Here is a 20,852-nt window from a genome sequence, read left to right as displayed (position 1 = left end):
AGATGACACTTAAATCACTTTAAGTAATGGGTTGAAATGGTGACACTGTAAAACTTTTTTTGCGTCGTTTTGATTACTTCATGTGACAATTCTTAGTCCTTAGCCCTGACAAAATGTATATCGGTGTGTTTAAGGCCTCTACTTACATTACAATTGATAGTAGTACATAAATAACATCCATGTGGCAGACACAATCAAAATATGGGTGGATGCAAAAAAAAAAAAAAGAAAAGAAAAATGTACATTTTTGGTGCTGAACGTCGACTATAACATCTATTAGCTTGTTTGTTTGCCTTCAGAGTTACAAAATGTCACAAACAGATTCAGACGGGTGAACGAGAAGCTTCTGATGAGCAAAATTACACAATCAGTTCTTAATAAACAAACATTAATTACTCTTCATCCTGCAGGCCATGTGGGCGCTTATTAACATCTCTCTCCCAAACAATTAGAGAAGAACATGTTCTTGCAGGGGTCAGCTGTAGCCATCATAGAAAACCCATCATTCACTGTGTGCATGCCATACCACTGCCATGCTGCTGCACCCTCGAGAGGAACGTTTTTTAGCTTTCAGATGCTACGATAAACAATCTTTGTTAACACTGTTTAATGCTTTATAAAATATCTGTGGCACAGGCAGCTGCTGCAGGCTAGATGTAGACAGACGGGGAACTCATTCTATGATGGTTACCACTGCGACGTTACATTTCTAGCTGTCTTTGTAATCCGTCTTCGCTAAATCTAAATCATTATCATGCAATTTTGTTTCAGCCACTCTGCTTGTGGATTGCTGATAAAAAATTTAAGTGTAAACTTTCCTCTTTCGTTGGTCCTTAATCGGGAAATCAGCCCTCAGTATAGGTTTAAATTTTGGCACAAAAGAACACTGACAAAAACACATTCCTTGGGTCACAGTAAGAGAAGTTAATTTTAAATATATTTATACATATATATATATATATATATATATATATATATATATATATATATATATATATTTATATATTATATATATATTTGATTTATACAACCTCATTTTTAAAAACAGTCTCATTATGTTCTAACTACCAGGCAGTCGTTGTTATCATCAGATTAATGTTGTTATTTTAGGTTGTGAAAAAATGATCCCGCATTTTTCAAATCAGAAATTTAAACATGGGGTATTATATTTCAGCTCCTTCTGAATTGGACATAGATTTCTCAGAGATGACACGACACACTCCCTGGAATACGTTATGAAGAGAAAACATGAATGCGCCGGGTTAAAATGACGCATCATAACAAGCGAGTTTTCAGTTCCTGTGCTCAGATTTTTCAAGCTGTTTTCAAGGCGTTTTAAATCATAAAAATCCTACTGCCTCACATTTTTTCTTTTGAACAGCAGGACATTATAAAGTGCTGCAGGAATGAGAAGGTGTGTTTTAGCACTCCCGGTTCCCTCGTCTTGAAGTCGATGGGTTTTGGTTCAATGCCTGAAATAAGGTCTGTGGTTAACACAAGCTCAAGAGATCTTACATTCAAATACGTCAGTAAATACCGCACTCATGAATTATGAAACTTTTATGTGTCTTTGAAAAGGTGTTTGCTGACAAGTGGCTAAATGAGACTACAGAGGTTGTCTGGGACATTAAAGGTATACTATACAGGATTTTCAGAAACTGTATTTAAAAACCAAAGACTGTAAAAATAATAGACATAACTACCGCAACTGTTAATTTGGGGACTTCAATTTTGAAGCCTTGGCATTTTGGCTGCCGCCATTTAGACAAGGCTTGATCTGACCGAGAAGCCGAGGACACTATCTGCAGATAGCCTGTCAATCAAAGCGATTCGCCCTTAATTATGTCTAACTTCAGGCCTTAATATAATTGTTCTCCACTGGAAAACGGCAGATTTATTCCCCTGGGTTAGGAGAGAGTTGCTGCCCCGAGTGGGGGAGTTCAAGTATCTCAGGTTCTTGTTCAAGAGTGGGGCTAGAATAAAGCGTGAGATGGATCAGCAGTTTGGAGCAGCATCTGCAGTGATGCAGGCGCTGCGCCAGACTGTCGTGGTGAAAAGTCTTAGCCAGAAGGCAAAGCTTTAAATTAACTGGTCCATCTACGTCCCAACCCTCACCTATGGTCATGAGCTCTGGGTAGTGACTGAAAGAATGAGATCACGGATACAAGCGGCCGAATGAGTTTCCTCTGTGGGGTGTCTCAGCCTTAGAGATAGGGGAAGGAGCTCGGATATCGTGAGAGAGCTCGGAGTAGAGCCGCTGCTCTTTTGTGTCGAAAGGGGTCAGTTGAGGTCATTCGGGCATCTGATCAGGATCCTCCTGTTAGAGGTGTTCTGGGCAGGTCCAACTGGTGGGAGGCCCCCGGGTAGACCCAGAACACACTGGAGGGATGGTATGTCTTGTCTGGCCTGGGAACACCTCAGGATCCCCAATGAGGAGCTGGAAAGTGTTGCCAGGGAGTCGGACGTCTGGAGGACTTTGCTCAGCCTGCTGCCCCCATGACCCAGGCTGGATAAGCAAATGAAAACGGATGGATGGATGGATGCATAGTATATCTTTAAACATCATCCCACTAAACACAGCCTTTACAGCCAATGTGACCAGTGGTGACGATGAAGTCATCCGACCTTTGTGTAGTTCTTTTATAGTCTAACATTAGTTTTTTACTTTACGCCTCAAAGATCACAAATGTGGCGTCCATTTGGAGAGACTATCTTGCTTAACAAAAAATGTATCATAAACGTTTGTGTGCCACAGAGCTTATTTTCTGCAACAATCCAAATGCCAATGAAAAATTCCCATTGGCTTTTTGACGAGGGAACCAGGGGCAACGCTAACTTCCAGTTTGGCCTACAAAAAAACATCATCCCTGCAGCACTGTACGACTTGAGCAGCAACATATGTTTCAAAAGTCCTGAACACAAACGCCACAGGACATGTCCCGTCAAACTTGATAAATCTGAGTGCAGTGAAAATCACCGGCTAAGATCACCATTTTCCACAGATTTCACTGTGCAACTAAAAAACTGCAATGACTGGATGTTTTTTGATTATTGCTTTACAGAATGTAGCTGATTTGTTTGGAAATAAATACAGTAGTAATATCCCTGCAACACTGCTACTGGCAAAAACAGAGGCCACTTTTGCAAAGTTTTTTTTTTTCTTTAGAGTAAAATTACTCCAAATCGTGTGGTTTAATCAAAATATTAGTTGATTAGTATAAGAGAAATTTGTTCTGAAATCTTGCTTGAAAGTTAAAAAACAAATTGTTTTTTTTGTCTCTTATTATGGATCTAAGTTTTTTTTTTCAGTGAAAGGAAAAAGCCCAGAATGAAATTCAGTAAACTTTGAATCTGAATTAAACTGCTACATATGTATGTTTTCCTCATTTAATGTTGGGTCTCAACCCGACATACTGTATTTCATTTCTCTGCTCTCTGTGTAGCGTATAGCTCATGCTTAGTCTTATCAAGTATTCTGCTAATTAATTAGAAGTTTTAATCAGTCATGCGGATGCTACCAGCTAATGCTACAATCTTACGGTAACTAGCAAGGATATCCCTTCGCTCCCTTTTAACATTAATCAACTAAGTTATTATAGATTAACTTTGGCTCACTCCAAAAGACACTAACAACCATAATATTTACACGTAAAAAAGAATCATAAAGTGCCCAAATGAAATACTTTTGTTATTTAATAAACTATAAATGTCTCTACAGTGTGCACATTGTGTTCCCTTTAAATTCATCCTATTTTTGTGTCCTTTTTTTTTCTTTTTCTTTTTTTAAATCTGTGAAACCTGACGTCAGTCCAGACAGATCCTTTGTTTGGATGATGCAAAGTACATTTCATGCTTCCTTCCTCTCTCTTTCCCTTTCCTCCCTCTCTTCCTCTCTCCACACTGAGTCGTAGCATGGCTAATCACCAGGTGCCTCGGCCGTCTGTGGATTAGGGCTGTAATTTAGAATAAAGGGGACGCTTCTCTGCACAGCCTGAATGCCGCTGTCAGATGTTGTGAGTGGTTGTTTCTGTTCCTCCCTCCACAATAGCACATGCTGCAAGGTAATTGAAGAAGAGGAAGGAGAAGACACTTGCTGGTAGAAATTGGCACAGTAGAAACTGTTATTAGACAACTGTTCGCCAGAGCGTTTAAAAAAAGAGAGGAGGAGTCTTAAAAATCTACTTCTAGACTATTTGCTGAAGAGCATTCCGAACTACAATTAAACTGGGATATACAGCGAGTGTTTTAACCCGACACTGTCAGCCGGGCTACTGTCCTCCATGTTTTTCATGTTAGCATCATGTGCCAGTGCTACAGCACAGGTATGATATCTCCCCCTGCACTTGATGTGGCCGGCACGGCCCAGTCGCCTGCAGAGGATGTTGGCATTGTACGTTTCTGCAATCCACGGATTCGTAACATTTGTACGTACATTTCACACGTATCGTATCAACGTTTCTCAAGTGATGTAGTGTATGAGCTGTCTTCGTCCTCAGGAAGTAGAGATGGTGGATGCCAGGACACATAGGCAAGACACTTGCCAAGCTGCAGACCACTGTTTGAGACCAAGAATCAACAAAACCAGTTGTTTTTTGGCGAGTCCTCACTACATGTTCGTTGGCTTGTAGCCATTGAACATGGGTGTTTTTCATTGACCTGCCGCTGTGTTTCCTGCCGGCATAGTGCCCTGAAAAAAAGGTTGTTTTTAACCAAAAAAAATCTGCATTTCCTGCCTTGATAGTGCCACAAAATGCTGGTCTTTTTTTTTTTTACAAAGGCTTTGGTGCACTTCCTGCCGGCATAGTGCCACGAAAATTGGTTGTTTTTTACCGAAACATGCTGTGTTTCCTGCTGAGATATTGCCACAAAAAGTCACTCTTTTTTACTAAGATTTCGCTGCATTTCCTGCCGGCGTAGTGCCCTGAAATGTGGTTGTTTTTTTACCAAGGCGTTGCTGCGTTTCTAGTCGAAATTGTACCACCAGTACCAGTTATTTCAAACCAAACCATAAGCAAGTGGTTTCTGTGCCTAAATCAAACCACACAGCGTTGTTGAAATATAAAGAAACTTTCAATGTATCCGCTACATAATAACATATAAATTTAACACATCCGTCGTTTTGAGAAACGTTCAATGCCAACATCTGTTCTAGCGACTGGGTCGGCCTGCACTACCAGGTGAATGTTCAAATTTAGAACAACACTGAACAGCATTAAGCCAAATGAGGACAAAACACCTTCAACATTATTGACCCCATTCACACCTGGCTGTTTCTTGGCAGTTGCACTGAGATCGTATCCTAAGGAGGTTTAACCATGTTGCATTTCATCACGTGCATCTATGCTCTATGATCTAAAACAATAAATTACATGCATGAAATCCAATTTAGTTTGGCTGTGACACCAGATTTCTGTGTCTGCCATTGTTCCCACTTTGGGTTGCATCTTCATTGGCCATGCATGCACCAGAAAGAATTCTGGTTGACACACAACAAATACTTTTTACACTTTTTCCCCATCTGGCAGAACAGAAGTACCTCCTGAGGTGTTTCAGGCAATCAGATTTAAAACTGATCATGATGATGCACCTTGGGTGAATTTAATCTCTATTTTGGATGCAATTGATTTGCTACGGATTCAAGAAACAACCAGGTAAAACAGGGTCGTAGATCACTTTTTCTAAAAACCCACAAGGCTGCATGTTTCCATTCCTACCAAACACAACACCAGCTGATTTTTCTGATAAGCGCCTTCTGTGACAAACTAACCAGTGAAATCAGCCGATGTGGGGATTACTTGTAATGGAAAATTTACAGGCTCTTGGGACGTACATGATCTTTGGGAACTCAGAACCTGCCTGTTTTTATTTCAAACTATATTAAAGGGAAACTCCAGTATTTTTCAACCTGGATCCTATTTTCCATTGTATTTGTGTCAAAGTGGATCATGGGAGCAAAATATTGTCCAGTATTGAGAGACAGCACTGCACTTTTACTCAATACTACACCAATTTAAAAAAACGTTGTTCTTGCAAATAACTTACACACAAAAAACATGGGAAATAGGGTCCAGGTTCCCCTTTAACCCACCCACGATACCTGCAGCACTGCAAGTAAATGTAATTGACCGCAGTCCTAAGGAACTGGTAGGATAAAAACCCAGCATGACTCTGGATCCCTAAGATCAAGTAGAGATCTCAAACCTTCCACAGGATGAAAAGGACTTTCATTCATGCCTCCACTCACATACACATAGTACCAAATTAACTGAACATTGAAGGGCCCAATGTGTGACAGAAAAATAACAAAAACAAAGTCAGTGTTCGAAACCAAGATACGACTTGGTTGGATACAACAAATAAGTTATATAGCTATAAAGCTATATATGTAATTCTTTTTAAAAAGCCCAATTCAATCACCAACAATCTGCTGTCCCCATGCTCCTGCAAAATTGGAGGCTGGTGTCTCAAACAGTCTGAGGGCCGTCTCGCTTTCTCTCCGGACTCGTGGATGGACAGATAACACTCAGGAGCCATCCGGCCCCTTAATGAGGACGCAGAAAGACAACAAGCAGTCCTGGGAATGAGAATGTAGGCTGTGAAGGCGCGTAGCTGAAGCGAAGCTGAGCCCGCAGTGTATCGTGGTCCCAATAGGATGTGATCAATGTCAGCAACCGAGCCCTCCTTTGAAGTATCCTCATTAAGTAGGTTTTTGTTTTCTCATCAAAGAGATCTCAACGTTTTCCTGTGAGTCTGAGGGGCGCTCGGTTGCAACAACAAAAGAAATGTGCTTCCCGTGAGTCTCAGGAAACAGTCTGATACAATATCAAAAGAATTACAGTACATTTCCAATGAGTGCCAAAATGACCTACAAGTTAGTGAAGTCATTTCCCAATCAGTGGAGTGGTTCAGTCCCAAGTGTGGTTGGACCTGTCAAAGTGCCCTTGAGCAAGATACTTAACACCTACCTGCTCCAGGAGCAGTGCGGCCTGGCTGACCCGGGCGCAGGACTACAGGATGTATAAAAATGTGTCTTAGGATTTGGTTGAGACAGAAATGGAGTCGCAACAACAAAACTTTAGATTTGTCTTGAGTCTTAGGATCGCTCACAGCAGGGCCCGATGGTGCTCTCCAGGGACATCTGGGAGGAGTGGCGGATGAGCGGCGCCATCGTTGGGTCCACCATGGAGGAGGTAGGGAAGAGCTTGTACCAGCCAATCACCATTGTGCTGAGGTCCAGCTCCTCCAATAGGATTCGAGCTACGCCCATGAAGCATTTGCGGTCCATCCGTCCGTAGTTGCCCCAAACGATCACCTACAGAGGAGGATGACGAGATATAAATCAGAAAGAAAAATTCATACTGAATTTCCAAAACATTTTTGCATCGAGTTATTTCAGATAATAAAAAATGCTTTCTTTCAGCTTTAATCCAAAACCATCAAGAAAACAGAGGTGTCGAAATTCATAGCTCTTACACAAAGTTTACAGCACTGGTTCCCAACCTGGGGGTCCAGACCCACACTCAGCTTCACAATGGTTAAGATTAGGGAACGATCATGGTTTTGGTGAAAGCTGGGGTAGGCAGTTTTATTTGGGCGTATTGGGCAAAAATCCCATAAAAATATTTGAGCATACTGTAATTCGAGTGGACTGAGAGAAAACTAGACTAGACTGATGGGAGACTTTGGCCAATCACAGGTCAGTTCAGAGACATGATGTTCCTATTGGCTGTTCTACAAACTGAGATGTGCACGTCCCTTCAGATGGTAAAAGTCTGATTCAGTGACGGAGAATCCTGCAGAGAAAGTTGCTATTCCTGCATTTACAACAACACCTACACTGCAAAGCAACTCCAGAAAAGGAAGATGGATTTCTTAAAAAGAGATGGGGAGAAAATGTTGCTCATCATTTAGCCTTCTGCTAACCAGAGCCAAAGGCGCACAGCTGGGGCTTCAAGTTCACGTCTATGTAGCTAACGTTAGCTAGAGCCATGAATCACAGTGTGCGCTCCACCTCAGTCCCCACCGCTACAGACCACTTCACCGGGAGGAGAGTGGGCAGCAGCTCCAGAGACTGACCCCCAGGCAGCAGCTAGAGGAACTCAAATCCAGCTCCAGGGGACAGGACAGCCCTGACTCCCTGCGGGGTTAGACCCCACACTGCTGTTGCGCTGGTCGAATTCAAGCTGCTACAGCTGCCGACCGACGGTCAGTCTCCTGAGCTCCCGTGGAGGCCGTCCACTTTAGTGGGGAGTGAGGTGGAGGGACAACACTAGGTTGTTGTATAAAGCGCATGCGTGTGCCCGTGGTCGTCTGGTGGGAGGGGCTAAGGACAGAAAGGGAAGAGCTGGAGGAATCTTCAATATTAAAAATTTCAATGCATCTATAATCTCCAACCAATTATTTTGAGCTTTTTAATCATAACCGAGAAAAGACTAATCAAGCTGCAGGTGGATATTATAGAACAAGTCTACAGCCCTGGCAGTGACTCTGTGAGGCTAAACGCTCACATCAGTGTGCCAACATGCTTTTAATGATATGCTAGCATGTTGATGTTTAGCATGTAAAATGTTTACTGTGTTCACTGTGTTGTTTTAGGACAGTGATACTCAGCTTGCGACCTATGGTCCACACCTGGCGCGCAACAGGGTGTCGGGCAGCCTGCTGAACACGTTCTGACTCACGGTTACTTTATCTTGAATAGATATCAATCAGCAGAGTTCTGTCTTCAGGTGTATCTTCTAAGTGTTTCCAGCCCACTGAAGATAATTCAATTTATTTCAAGGGATTTAGAGCCTAAACATATCTCCAGAGGCCCTTGAATTGTGCACATAAAGCACCCTGGGGGGGTAACGAAGGACCAGGAAGATTAATTGACGGAGTGATAAGGTTAAGAGGGCGGGGTTAATTAGCATTAATCCAGATGGTCTGGAAATCTGTTCTGAGGCAAAACTGGATCTTGACAGTTTCTGTGTTACAGCAGCACGGAGCACGCTGAGGTTTCAATTAAAGGAAATGAAGAGGGATGGCGTGTGTGAGGGGGAGACGATGGTGGTCTGTGCTTGGACAACTGCGTGTGTTTGTATGTTAGGTGTCCTCTGTCTCTTGACATCCTGATAACATCAATGCTCATCTCAAACGACCCCACATCTTGTCAAGCGGCGGACAAAATAATCAATACCCGTCTGTGCGTGTCCACTCGTGTGGCGGTCTTGTGTGTCAGAGCATACCAGCATACCAATTTGTTTTGTGTGTGCGTTTGAGAGGGAGATTTCCACGGAGACTCTGAGGCCAAATCTGCTTCAATCTATTCCCTCCATCTTTACAGAAGGAGAATCTATATCTCTTTCTGTCTGCCAGCGATCGGCTCTCCAAACAAGGTCCTGACCTCAAACACCACGACTACATGAGAGACACAGTGGGAGAAGGAGAGAAGCTGGCTGAGTGTTTAGTATGGGAGATGAAAAATACAGTGTCCTAGATCCTCCTCTGGTCTACTTTCTAGAAAGTGAAACACACACAGAAACACAGACACAGACACACACACACACACACATGGTGCAGGTGCTGATGGAAAGACAAAAAGGGATTTAACAAAACAAAACCCAGCATGTTGCACTGAAGTGAGGATAAGTGGATACAGACGATGGATGGATGAACTTGAATTGAAGGGAAAAGTAAGAGCTCCAGAAAGTGGGGCAGCGAAATTCATTTTGACATTTCTGCAAAATACACAACATGGTCAAAAGTACTTTAGTGTACTTTTCAGTGTGGAGCTGCTTTATGTTGTTTGGCACCTTATGTCTACCAAACACCAGAAGACTGTGAGAAGACTTTTAAAAAACTAAAGTCGACACCCTCTCACATCTAAAGACAATGAGAGTTTTTATTCAACACTAAAAGACTGGGGATCTTGCAGGGTCACTATTTGCACGACTACGACTAGATTGCTTTTGAGATTATTTCTCATCAAATATTACGCCAAACTTCCTTTAAGAAATGTGACATGTTAACAATTCCTCACGTGTCTTTAAAAACAGACAACCCTAGAAACACAAGATGGAAAGTGTCATATGCTGACAGTATTTGTGTCAATAGCCTCTATTGGTTAGCTGCACTATTTTAGTGGGCAGGGACTGTGGGAATGAGAGGCGAACCTGTGAGAAAATTGAAAAATCTCACTAAAGTAAGAGCTGGTTGGTGGATCAGATACATGTCCAATTAAACACTATGACTCTAGTTCACTCCACAACTCCGCCAGTTTCTCCTCCTTTTCCATAGAACAAGAAAACCAAGACCGGTTCACGTTCTTGTGCTTCTCCGGAGACCCTTCCATGTTTACTCTCTAACTGGTTAGCTGCTTCCTGTTTGGTGCTGGAGAGAGCGCAGCTATTGGTTGTTGACAATGTTCACATCGCTGAACTTCAGTATTTGTATTTGTTTTACCTGAGTCAAGACTAAAAACTAACAATTACATTAGATATGTTTGATTTTATTGGAACGTCAAGATGAGAAAAAGACTGACTTAAAGGGAAATTTCAGTTTATTTCAACCTGTCTCCTATCGTCCTAAATTTGTTTCAAGTGACTAGTGACATAAAAATAATAGTTAGCATGTTAGCCGTTAGCCTAGATACAGCCAGGGCACATAGTAATGTCAGACCTGTTAAAATGTAAGTGAACGGGCAACCTTCAAGTGCAAAGTTAGTCCACTAAACAAGCTTTTTTTCCACAAAGACCGCCTCATATCGTTAGGATAAATGTCAGAGAACATATAGAAAACAACATGCAAACGTGTTGTCTTACCTTACTGGTGTGGTGCCATGTTTGTTTACCATTTAGCTCTGCTTTCCAAAGCGCGGACGAAATCTCGCAAGAACAAGCAGCAACAGCTGGAAGGCAGAACCGGACAGTAGCCTGAAAAGTTCATTCATTTATTTTATGAAAGATTTATAGAATAATGGCTGACTTTTTGCCAGACTTCGACTTTGTGGAGGAGGAATTTGATTTTGCAGAGTTTGATGGCCGCCCTTATTTATTTGAGCCAGAATACACTGATGAAGAGCTTCGTGAAATTGAAGAACGGAGGAGGAGAGAGAGAGAGAGGTGCAACAGGTAGAGGACGAGAGAGGAGGAATGGCTGCTGCAAGGCTGCGTAGCTCTGGAGATTGGTGGTGTACCTGTGAATGCTGTGCCCCAGTGCCCACAGAAGAGGAATGCCTCTGTTGCAAGGAATGGGACCGGTTGCAGCCTTATTTTCAAGGTCTGGATGTGACCGAGGACGAGACACCTCCATCTGGAGTAATGTTAGTATCCAGCTGGGCTTTATCTAGAGCTTGTGAGATTTCAGGCACGGTATGAGATCGCTGCTTGTTCTCGCGAGATATATTTCAGCTGCGCTTTGGAAAGCAGAGCTAAATGGTAAACAAACATGGCAGCACACCGGTAAGGTAAGACAACACGTTTACATGTCATTTTCTATATGTTCTCTGACATTTATCCTAACGATATGAGGCGGTCTTTGTGGAGAAAAAAGCTTGTTTAGTGGACTAACTTTGCACTTGAAGGTTGCCCGTTCACTTACGTTTTAACAGGTCTGACGTGACTATGCGCCCCAGCTGTATCTAGGCTAACGGCTAACATGCTAACTATTATTTTTATGTCACTAGTCACTTGAAACAAATTTAGGACGATAGGAGACAGGTTGAAATAAACCGAAATTTACCTTTAAGACAGTTGGGACTGAGGTTTATGACCACCTTACAACACAAAAGCACACACATACCTATGTATGTGGAAATTGCTTGTGACAGTGAAATATCTTAAAAGTTGTTTGGTTTAAGGCTGGCAATGAAGGTGAATGAAAGTTGGTCAATGACAGAAATTCAGGCGTCTTAGTTCACCAAAGTTGAACTGCAACCGAAATGCTAGAATAAATGTTGGCATAAGTTTCTGAAAACCAAGGACATATGTACATTATTATGCAGAGGATATGTTGAAACGTTAAGTTTCAACAACGCTGTGAATAATGTGTTATTAGGTTTAGGCACAACAACCACTTGGTTATGGTCACAAAGGTCATAATTTGGCCTAAAATACCAGATTTTAGTGGCACAATCTCGACTGGAAAAGCAGCAATGTCTCAGTAAAACACAACCGCTTTCCAGGGCACTGTCTCTGGTAGAAACACAGCAACAGGTTGCTCTATAACACCCACATCTGGTGTCTAATAAGCCACTGAAAACAGTGAGGGGTTGCTAAAAAACAACCTGTTTTGTTGTTTGTTGGTCTTGAACAGTGGTCTGTAGCTCAGCAGTTGTCTCGCCTAGGTGTCACACCATCCACCATCCCTTCCACCTCTTGCTGACAGAGTCAGCTCATATACTACGTCATTTTAGAAGCACTGATATATGAAAGGAACAAATGTTACTTTTCTGTGGTTTGCAGGAACGTACAATGCCTAAATGTTCTTCTGGCGATTGGGCTGTGAGCCATACTAGGGCTGTACCCGAATTATGTTGGCCGAATCAGATGGGTCTCTTCAAAACAAATATTTGACGATTCAGGGTTTTATTTTCACATAGTTTTTTAAGTTTGAACCGGGCTCAACAAGACGTTCAGTGTGACAACAGCATTCCAGAAATATAGTAAAGAAGCCAACTATGTTAACGGAAATGTGCAACGTTTTGCGACATAAATATCAAACAAAAGCCACAGACGGTGTTGTGTTTAGTTGCTGTGAGCTGTAAATTGACCACTTGTGAGCAGAAGAGAGAAGATAATGTTATCTCAGAGTCTTACGGTGGAAAGCTTCTCCCCCTCTGTGCCGCTGCATCCTGTCCGCAGCTGTCAGTACCAAAGACTTTGGTGAAGTACTCACTCTGCAGCAAAATACAGGAACCAAAACATCCCCAGAAACACCCTGCACAGCACACTGACTCAATCAACTGAGGTGTCTCTGACTGATGATTCCAATCTCCGACTTTCAGTGGGCAACCCTAAACTATACACAAAACACTGCACAGATTTATCTCACCTCGAGGAGCAATTCTATTCAATTTAATTGTTTTGATTTCAGTCTGTTTTCTGCTCTTTTAAATGCTGGTGTGATGGAGCCCTGAAGTATCAGATAGTGAGAGTACTTTAAATGCTCTGCTTGTCTCTATCTGAGACACTCACAACTCTGACACCAGAAATTCATCCTGCTTATAAGAGACAGAAAAATAAAAAATGAGGGTAACGGGAAAGATTTAAAAAAAATAAATAAATACAATAAACCCTGATTCTGCAACTTCTTTCAGTTAAATTCCAAAAGTAATCAGCTGTTATTATTTTTTCTATTGTTGGACGACATTGATTGTTTACACTCTAATCTTCATTATGTTCTTAACTATGCAGCGATGGTCATTACCTATATGAATAAAGCAGACAGTAGATGTTTAAACAGCAGCCTGATAGAGATCTTCAGCATCTAGAAATCAGGATAAGCCGACATTTAGTTTGCACTAACTCCAGAAAACACAAACCAAACACACACTGGAAAACAAAAGAAAACAAAAGATTACATGCCCGTCGTCAGAGAGGATGAGATAAGACAGAGATTGAGATGAACGGGGGATGGTGCCAGCGAGTGCAGAGCGGAGGAAGACGGATAGCCGATAATTAGAAAGGAGGCGTTTAGCTGCTCATTATAAAGTGACAGCAGCAGAGCTGCCTCAGGGAGCGTCACTGAGCACACTGGGGTTCAAACCTGCAACCTCACTGACCTGACCTCTGTTTACCCCACACACACATACACACACACACACACCTTTCCCTCGGGGCCTCTGTGATATTGGAAAGGGCCTTCATCTTTGATTTAAATGCTCTCCTTACTCATTACTTTTGTCGTCTTCACACCAGACAAACGCACCTTATTCCCTGGATGTTACGAACTAGCGTCACCTGGACTAATGAAGGCGCAATAAATGACGTGGATCAATAAATCAGCATTAAGTCCCAGACACACTAAAATGACATCAAAGAACCAGTGGTGACGCAATTGTTGTTTCATGAGGCTGAAACTATTATTTAACAGTGGTGCAGTGGTTAGTTTATTTTAACAATAAAGTGATTAATCAATTGGCTCCTACACTTAAAAAAACAGAAAGGAAAAAAAGTGATTAATGCTCGTCACAATTTCCCAGGGTCTAAAGTAACGTCTTCAAATTGCTCCTTTAGTCCAACTAAGAGTCTAAAAGCCAAAGACTCTTTATGTACCAACATAAACAAAAAAAGAAAAAGCAAATTATCATGTTTAGAGTCTGAAATCAGCAAATGTTTGACATATTTGCTTGAAAAATGACTCAACCTTTTATAATATTTAAATATAGTGTGATTAAATGTTTTAATTTTTGTGTCTACAGCTGTTATCTAAAGTGCAATTTGCAGAGGAGAAATAGTGATTGAACATTAACTGTATGAAGATCAAAGTTGAGCCTGCAGCCTAAATCTTTCACATCCACAGTAAATCTATACTCTTTAAAAAAGATGTTTGACATTTAAATAAAGGTGTATGAAATCACGTGCTGTGTATGAACAAGATGTTTCTCTCACATGACATGCTTTGCAAAGACTGAATCGAGCTCTGAATGAGTTTTCGGCGCTCTCAGGCAGCGCTCTGCTTTGCTAAATCAGGAAGTGACAAATTGAAAAGCGCTGCTGATTTCAGCGATTTTCATTATCCAGTGTGAATGAGTTTGATGAAACTCGGAGGACAGCGGCACAGACAGCAGATAATTAAGAGGGAGGCGTTTAGTGGCTAATTACACGGCGACAGGAGCAGCGGAGCAGCCTGAGGCAGAGCTGCAGGCCTCTGCACTGAAAACACAGCACAGCTTCCACCTGATGATCGGCGAGGGCGGCAGACCTGACATACATGATACAGCTGATAACATACATGTGTGCATGTTGGTGTTATGATTCATTTAACCATCACAGAAAGAAACAAAGATAACAACATATAAGGAAAGACAATAAATAAAGAGACGATGGAATAACATGAAGAATGGAGGAAAAAGAGAAAGTAGAAAATGATGGAGGGAGACAAGAAGCCCAATATGTTACATTTACACATTTCATCTGTATCATATAAATGTTCCTAAAGTGATGTAGTGTGGGATGTATGGATATGGGAAGTATATATGGGTTGTAAAGGAAGGTGGATGGCATATCAAGGCGAGTCCACTGGTGTTTGTGGCTCCTCTTGCGTGGAAGCTTTTGAGCTACCAAACGCTGGCGTTTTAAGGCAGAACATGATGTTTTCCGAACCATCACCAAGTCATTTCTTTGCCTAGACCTAACCAGACTGTCAACACAGCGATGCTGAAACGTAAATTCTCAACATACATTTTTTCTGGCAACTGGGTTTAAGGTTTGAAGGCAGGTAAAGACAGACAAAAATTAAGACGATATTGAGTAAAAAAGGAGGAAAGTTTCATAAAATGACGTCGTACATGAGCTGACTTTGTCACCTGCAGTGGGGATGGTAGACGGTGTGACACAGAGGCAAGACGCCTGCCAAGCTGCAGACCCCTTCAGGCTGCTGTTTGAGACCAATAAACAACAAAACTGGTTGTTTTTTGGTGACCTGTTGCTGTGTTTCCAACGGAGATGGTGCCACGAAGAGCGGGTGTTTTTTTTACCAAGACATCGCTGTGTTTCCTGCCGTGATCGTTCCACCAAAACTGGGTATTTTAAACAAAGACAACATATTTTCCCACCCTTAACCCATTGGTTTTGTCCCTAAAACTAACCACCAACACATTCTCACTCCAACCTCGTCACATATCAAGGTTTGGTCATGGACTTTCCACATCGACATATGACGTGCTCAGTGGACTAGTGGTAGAGTGTCTGCCCTGAGACTGGGTTCGATTCCTGGCCGGGTCATACCAAAGACTATAAAACTGGGACCCACTGCCTCTCTGCTTGGCACTCAGCATCAGGGGTTGGAATTGAGGGGTTAGATTACCACATGATTCCCGAGCGCGGCACCGCTGCTGCTCACCGCTCCTTCAGGGGATGGGTCAAATGCGGAGAACAAATTTCATACACTCAGGTGTGTGACAATCAGTGGAACTTCAATCTTTAATCTTTAATCAAGGTACCCTGGGTGTGTCGGCTGTTGATGTTCAGGGACAGTGTGTCAGGTTTTGCCTGTAACATGAATTGTCCGTTTTCAAAATACAGGAAATGTACAGTTTGCACCACATTGGTAGCCTAGAAATCCAGACCCAAATCTAGAAAGATTTAGGGTCTGGCCATGAGTAATGAGAATGGCCCAACTCGAGGGGCGGCACCAGGCATGCATTTGTAAATATCACTGCACGCAATTGGATAACACTACGACCAATCAGAACAATACACGGGGTGACGTATCCAGAGCGCTACCAGCGGAGCTAACTGGTAGATTAGACTCTTGTCGTATCTGGTTGGCAAAACAGCAAAAACGTCCTTCTTGCAAAGGAAAGATTCGAGCGCCGTCTTCTGTTCCTCTTTTAGAGAAAAAGCCAAGTCTAACTCGTTCATTGTAGCGGCCAAAGCCGTTTCAAACAACTGGTGTTCATCCGTAGCCATCTTGCAATGTTTACTGACTGATTCCGGACTTTGCCGTCGCAGCGCTGTCATCATCTGTTTAGCTTGCCTCTGGCCCGCCTATATCATATACACCGATGTGATTGGTGCAGCTCGGTTTCATGGGCATAGGTAATGAGGATCATTACTGATTGCCAGAGTGACTTGCTGACCAAATTCAAATTGTGCTCTCGCGAGAACTCTGGATTTCCAGGGTACCACGTTGGTACAACACCGCAAATCGACGTTTTTTTACCTTCAACAACAAATGCACATGGTTACGTTTGGCCAACACACGCACATGTGGTTGGGTTTAGGAAAAAAGAACAGGTCTCTTGAGTAAAAGTCTGTGGTTGTTGGTTCCATCCACCACCCCCTTCCACCCACTCTACTTACATTGTTGTCCTGCCGCGTTTTCCCCTGACACTGCCGGGCACTGTTAAACAGTATCGGCAATTGGCCAGTATCATGCCAATGTGAAAAGATGGCTTGTTTGTCTGCTACATAATATCGTACAAATGTAACGTATCTGTAGTTTGCAGAAATGTACAATGCCAACGTTTATTCTGACGATTGAGTTGAGATAGAGAAGCAGTGAGAAAAACAGAATAGAAAAGAGAAAGGGGAATAAGGGTGGAAGATGAAGGAAAGACAAAGAATACAAAGTGTGAAGACGGATCAAGGTGAGAGAGCTCTGAATCAGCTGTAATGATCAGTCTCTCTCAGTCTGTCTTCTGTGACATTTTTGATCCTGAGAGCAGCTGAAGCTCAAACAACTGCAAGAACAAAATCAGCTCAAACGGCCCCCCTCCCTCGGGTCAGATTCTCACTGTAAATGTCAAGCTCTTCTTCTGCTGTGTGTCCTCCACACCTACGCAACTTTTCCTGATAGTCACGAAAAGATGGCTGGGAGCGATTTCTGACTTACATTCATCAACCCGCACGATCATGATGAAATTCTTCCCCTTAATGGTGCGACTGATATGTGATTGGAGCTATGCATTAACTATCTATGGATGGCTTTGTCGACCTGTTGGTTGTGAGTCAGTGGGACATTATGGTGTATCTCACCTGCACCACTTTCCCCTGTGGGCTTTCAGAGAAGACCAGGACCTGGTTGTAGAGAGGATCCAGAGACTTCCTCACTGACTTGGTCTTCTTCTTGGCCACACAGATGCCGTTCTCCAGGAGGTAAACTTTGATGTAGGCGGCTGAAACGACAGCAGACAGAAAAGGTAAACCTCAGCTCAGTGTTAACCCCTTCAGAGTTCTCTATTTTCAAAATGGAGTTTTAAGAGAGTGACCTCTTTTAACTCCCTGTGACTCTGTCCTTGAGCCATTTAATTGGACTACTGTCTTTGTCCCAGTACACAAGCGCAGGAGGTGGACTTACTGAAGTATGTCTGGCTCTGCTACAATAGGTGTAGATATGCCCCCTTTCAGCTTGTTAGTACTGGACCTTTCCCAGTTGACCTATTACATCACAGACCAATCAATCAACACACAAGTTAGCTATGGGTAGCTAGCAGCAAACTGGTACCATGGTGGACGACTTTACAGCTCTGTACAAACACATTTAATGCTTTCGACTTCAGGGTCAAAGCCTGGGGCGGACACTGTAGAGCATGCAAAGAGCACTTTGGCCAGTTTGGGTCCGACTGACTATATACATGCAGGAGGAATTTGACCCCCAATCGCATTATCTGGGTGTTAGTTCGACTTTGAGAAATTTGACTTATGGCGTGTTCCAGGCAACCTGTAACCCATGTTTTTACAACCTTCTACCTGTGAAAGTGCACTGGAACGGCAGTCAAACCCGTAACTTAGCACCCGTGAATTCGTACCAGATTGATGTACTCCCAGTTATGCTTTCTGACGTCACACAGCCCTCAAAACCAATTACCTTACTCCTCAAAACTACAATGGCAGCCCTATGGATGCAGTGTTGATGCAGGTGATACATGGTAAGAAATAGACAAAAAATAACCCTAATGTTAACGCATTATTGGCAGCCGCACTAACAGCTAGTTTCCAGTGCAAGAATAAATCAAAACAAAATATGTTACCAAACACACAGATAACGTAAAATAAAAACTATAATAGCATCTGTGACCTTATGCACTGTTTCTCCTCCTCCGTTTCACTTAAATGAGCAAGTAACCAGCACCTTTGGTGACAGAATTGATTGGAAACAAACATAAACCCTGCACGGTCCGCCATGTTGCTTTGACATTTTGGAGTGTCTTGCCTGGAACGCTATGGAGTCGTAAGTTGTGACTTGAAGTGGTGACTTATGGGCTCAGAAACTTGCCTGGAATGCATCATTAGTACAATTTTAGTCAACATGTTTACATGTGTTTTAAAAGTCCGGTTTTAGTCAGACTAACACAATAAATAAATTTTCTCTAAAATAAGTAAATGTTGTTTAAAGGCCAGTGCGTCTCATGCAGACGCCAAAGAGTGCCTTTGGTGTTGATATCAGATGCTGAAGGGCATCACAAAGCGTCAATTTTTGAGTTCTGCTCCACTCACATGCTCGGAAACAAATGTAAAGAATTGCTGTCAGCGCCAGATCTGCAGCATGGAGAGAGTATTTTCGAGAATGAGAAGAATTGTTTTTTTTATTTTCATTTTCAGACTGAACAGCAGTCTTGTAGGTTATCGGTTAGGATTCTATGCCCTGAAATGAGACTTTGTTGCTGAGTAACACAAGTCAAAACAATATTAGAGGCTAGACGTCTGACTCTGACTGACTGACACACACACAGACACACACACAGACACACACACGGACACACACACACTCCAAAGCTTTTTGTCCTGTATGTTAGATGACAAGATTAAAGATTAGACCCTGGCACACCAAAATATGGATCAAGGTCCTTTGTCTTTTTACCATATATGGAGTTCCTTCCACCTCTCTGTCTGTTATGTTTTTCATTCATTCTCTCTCCTCGTGTTTCTCTCTTCTGACTCTTGTTTGTGCTTTGCTCTGTTTATCATCCTCTCCTCTTTCATCTCTCTCTCATATGTTTTTTTTTGTTTTTCCTTTTTCGCTGACGCTGTTTTGTTCTTACGCAATTAGGATCAATGGCTGGTTTAATATTATGCAACCACAGAGGGGGACTACAATCAGAGTTAATAGTTTGTTGTTACACAATACAACTTGCTGCGAAATTAAGCAACAGCAGAGTCGTGTTGACGTCGTGCCAGGCCTGTTTCTGTTTCATGTGACCGACGTAATCACTGATACAACAGAAAAAGATTAACTTATCTGATTCATTAACTAGCTGATTGTTCGCTTGATCAATTTAGTGCTCCGGTGGTTTATTGCTGGCCAGCCAACTGATGTTAACAGATCTCTGAGCACAGTTTGATGTATTTCAGGTGTAATGGTGCATGAAGCTGAAAATCCTTAGAGTGAGCTGTAGTTTTCAAGTACAGAAAATGAGTTACTGAATACCTACTGCACCTGTGACAGGGGCTGTAGGGAACATGGAGGACACTAATGTCAGCAGTGTTTCTGGGACTGTGAGAGGTTCAACGCCTCACCTCTACAACCGACCTGTGGAGGAGTTTACGTTTGACTTCTATTACAAACACAAAGGCTGTGTCCGAAATACCAACATACTATTAAAGTGGAAACACTGAACAATATGACTGCAGTTGGTTGGATTTTTAAATCCAGGAAGAGGAAGGTTATTTAAGTGTGGGAGTGGCCTATATGAATCCCTTTTGTTTGAGACCATGCTGCAAGGTGAGTGTGTTTGCTGATCCTGTGAGTTTATCTTCTCTATCTCCTTTAACTTCAGCTTATATTGGAGTTATGATATGTAGCGTGTGAAATAGGGTATGGTGAATGTGCTAGGAAAGGCAGTATTGGCACTGTCACTACCTGGAGCTCGCATAAGCAGAGCCTGGGTTTGTTGAAGGTGGCAGTGCTGTTTGGGCTGAGAAAGCCATGTGTAAGTAAGGTAAAGGAGGTTGTTGGGTTGGTGCGGGGAGCAGTGAGACCTGGCATTAGGGGAGTGTCTCTGGGACGCCAGAGATCACTGTCTAGCCTCCTGGAGGTGTCGTGGGACCAACTAGACGAAACACTGGTGAAAGGAGGTTCCCACCTGATAACCCCAAAGACATGCTAGTTATCACTGCTCACTGGTCTGTATAGTTAAGCCTTGCCATAATAGCTTATCATAGGGCTTAGGAGGCTATTCACTGAGTGCTGATCCTTTTCTGGACTCA

The 20,852-nt window shown here is 42.5% G+C and overlaps 1 protein-coding gene across 1 annotated transcript in view; it reads right to left on the bottom strand.

The window, feature by feature from the left end:
• Positions 1–4,757: 4,757 nt before the first annotated feature.
• rims4 (regulating synaptic membrane exocytosis 4) overlaps positions 4,758–20,852 on the bottom strand; it is an 80,990-nt gene continuing 64,895 nt past the window's right edge. The window contains exons 5-6 of the mRNA XM_033625583.2: positions 17,682–17,821; positions 4,758–7,312 (exon numbers count right to left, since the gene is read on the bottom strand). Coding sequence (XP_033481474.1) covers positions 7,094–7,312; positions 17,682–17,821 — 359 coding nt within the window. The 3' untranslated portion in view covers positions 4,758–7,093. The remainder of the gene's footprint in view (positions 7,313–17,681; positions 17,822–20,852) is intronic.

The sequence above is a fragment of the Epinephelus lanceolatus genome, chromosome 1 (assembly GCF_041903045.1).
Source record: "Epinephelus lanceolatus isolate andai-2023 chromosome 1, ASM4190304v1, whole genome shotgun sequence".
NCBI lineage: Eukaryota > Metazoa > Chordata > Actinopteri > Perciformes > Serranidae > Epinephelus > Epinephelus lanceolatus.
Note: the sequence above shows the minus strand (reverse complement) of the source record. Positions and strands in the feature narration are given on the sequence as shown.